At 21.6% G+C, this 1,884-nt stretch overlaps 1 protein-coding gene across 1 annotated transcript, besides 3 other annotated features; it reads right to left on the bottom strand.

Moving 5' to 3' along the window:
• Position 1: 1 nt before the first annotated feature.
• On the bottom strand, positions 2–628 carry EDI_271370 (uncharacterized protein; the record flags this gene model as incomplete). The annotated part of the gene is made up of 1 exon (XM_001736407.1): positions 2–628. The coding sequence occupies one exon, from the start codon at positions 626–628 to the stop codon at positions 2–4; it is 627 nt and encodes a 208-aa protein (XP_001736459.1).
• Positions 629–1,090: 462 nt separating this feature from the next.
• Positions 1,091–1,120: a microsatellite.
• Positions 1,121–1,257: 137 nt separating this feature from the next.
• Positions 1,258–1,428: a microsatellite.
• Position 1,429: 1 nt separating this feature from the next.
• Positions 1,430–1,544: a microsatellite.
• The last annotated feature ends 340 nt before the right edge of the window (positions 1,545–1,884 follow it).

Below are 1,884 nucleotides of genomic sequence, written 5' to 3'. Positions count from 1 at the left end.
TTTAGTTCATTTCTATAATTCCTTCACTTTCAATTTCAATTCTTCCTTGTTTAATTTTTTTAATTCCTTCTATCTTTTTAATAAATATAATATACTTTTCTTCTTTGTATTGTTTTATTTCATGTTCATCAAAACTTATCATCTCATTATTTGTTCCTCCTATACCTATTTCAATTTGACATTTTTCTTGTTTCATCTCTTCTTCTTCAATCACTTCTTTGATTGTCTTTTGTTTATTATTCACTTTTCTAATTCGAATACTATCAATTCTTTCTCTTCCATACATAATTTCATTCATTGGAATTATTCCAATTCTTTCAATGTTATAGTTGTTAATATGAATTCCTTTGTTTTTCATTTCTTCATTAATACAACAAATACAAAGACTCTTCTTTTCATATTCATTTTCTTTGTTATTGAATACAACACTTTCTGGTATTTCTATACATCTCATCTCAGAAACTATTTCTTTTGTTTCATCAGAAATCATCCCAACAATGATTTTACTCACATTCTTTCTTTCAATTTCAATTTTATTAATCCTTATACATACTGTTTTATATTCTTCTTCATTTTCTTTCATTCTCCTGAATTGTGAATCAAGAAGATATCCCAAATCACCTTCCATCCTTTTAATTCAAAGTTCTACGATGATTAATGTATCTAATCTATTTTTAATTTTGAAACCAAAAGGAACTGAGAAATCAATCGACACATGACGAATGTTCTTCAATATGTCGAGACAAGAAGAATAGGGGAAAGAAATAGAATAACTCGAATTGAACATCCAGAGAATAGTGAAGTAATAGTGAAGAAGGAATATCAGAGATTAGATACAAACACAACCCCATTTTGTTGTCAAGTCGAAGAGTGATAATTTGATTATTTTAATAATATGAATTCTGGTAGTTTTGATTTTATATTCATCTTATTATTAAGTAATCTGATGAGAATGTGAAAATACAATGCATGATGTCAATAATTCAAATTGATGAATAAGAAACAAATATGTGATGAATAAAAGAAGAATAAGAATGAAGTGGTTAATGAATATAATTGTATCATAAACAATCAATATAATGAAATTATCAATAAAATAATAATAAAATAAAATGAAATATGAAAATTAACAACAACAATCAACAATCAACAATTTGATTAATGAAATAATCAAAATATAAAATCAAATTCATCATTATATTCTCTCATTTCTAAATATTTTAATATAAATGAAAACAAAATGATGAATGAAGAATGAATAAATATAAAATATAAATAAAATAAATAAGAAGATAAATAAGATAAAATATATAATAAACAATAAACAAAATAAAATAAAGATATAAAATAAAAGATATAAAGAAATAAAATAAAAAAGAAAGATAAGAATATATAATAAGAATAAAAAGAAATAAAGAATAAAAAAAAGAATTATAAAACAAATATAAAGAATGATATATCAAATAATAAAAAAGAAAAGAATAATATCAAAAAGAATAAATAAGAAAAGAATAATAATAATATAAATGATAATCAATTACAATTTACTTCTACTTCAAATTATATTGTATTTCATTTATTGAATTTTTATTTCATTCAATACCTTTTGTCAAAACATTTTCTTGGTATTCTTTTATTTTTCTTTAATTCTTCTTCACACCTACATTCATAAAAACAATAATTTCCAAATGATGTAATTGAAGATGGTATATTAATTGATTTTAATGATGAACATCCATAAAAACAATAATTTCCTATTTCATTAATTGATGATGGTATATTAATTGATGTTAATGATTTACATCCACTAAAGCATTCATCTTTTAATTTAATAATTGATGATGGTATATTAATATATGTTAATGATGAACATCCATAAAAACA

The sequence above is a fragment of the Entamoeba dispar genome, genomic scaffold (assembly GCF_000209125.1).
Source record: "Entamoeba dispar SAW760 scf_1105229459839 genomic scaffold, whole genome shotgun sequence".
Classification (NCBI taxonomy): Eukaryota; Evosea; order Mastigamoebida; family Endamoebidae; genus Entamoeba; species Entamoeba dispar.
The sequence above is the reverse complement of the archived record's forward strand: the minus strand, read 5'-3'. Positions and strand labels throughout refer to the sequence as shown.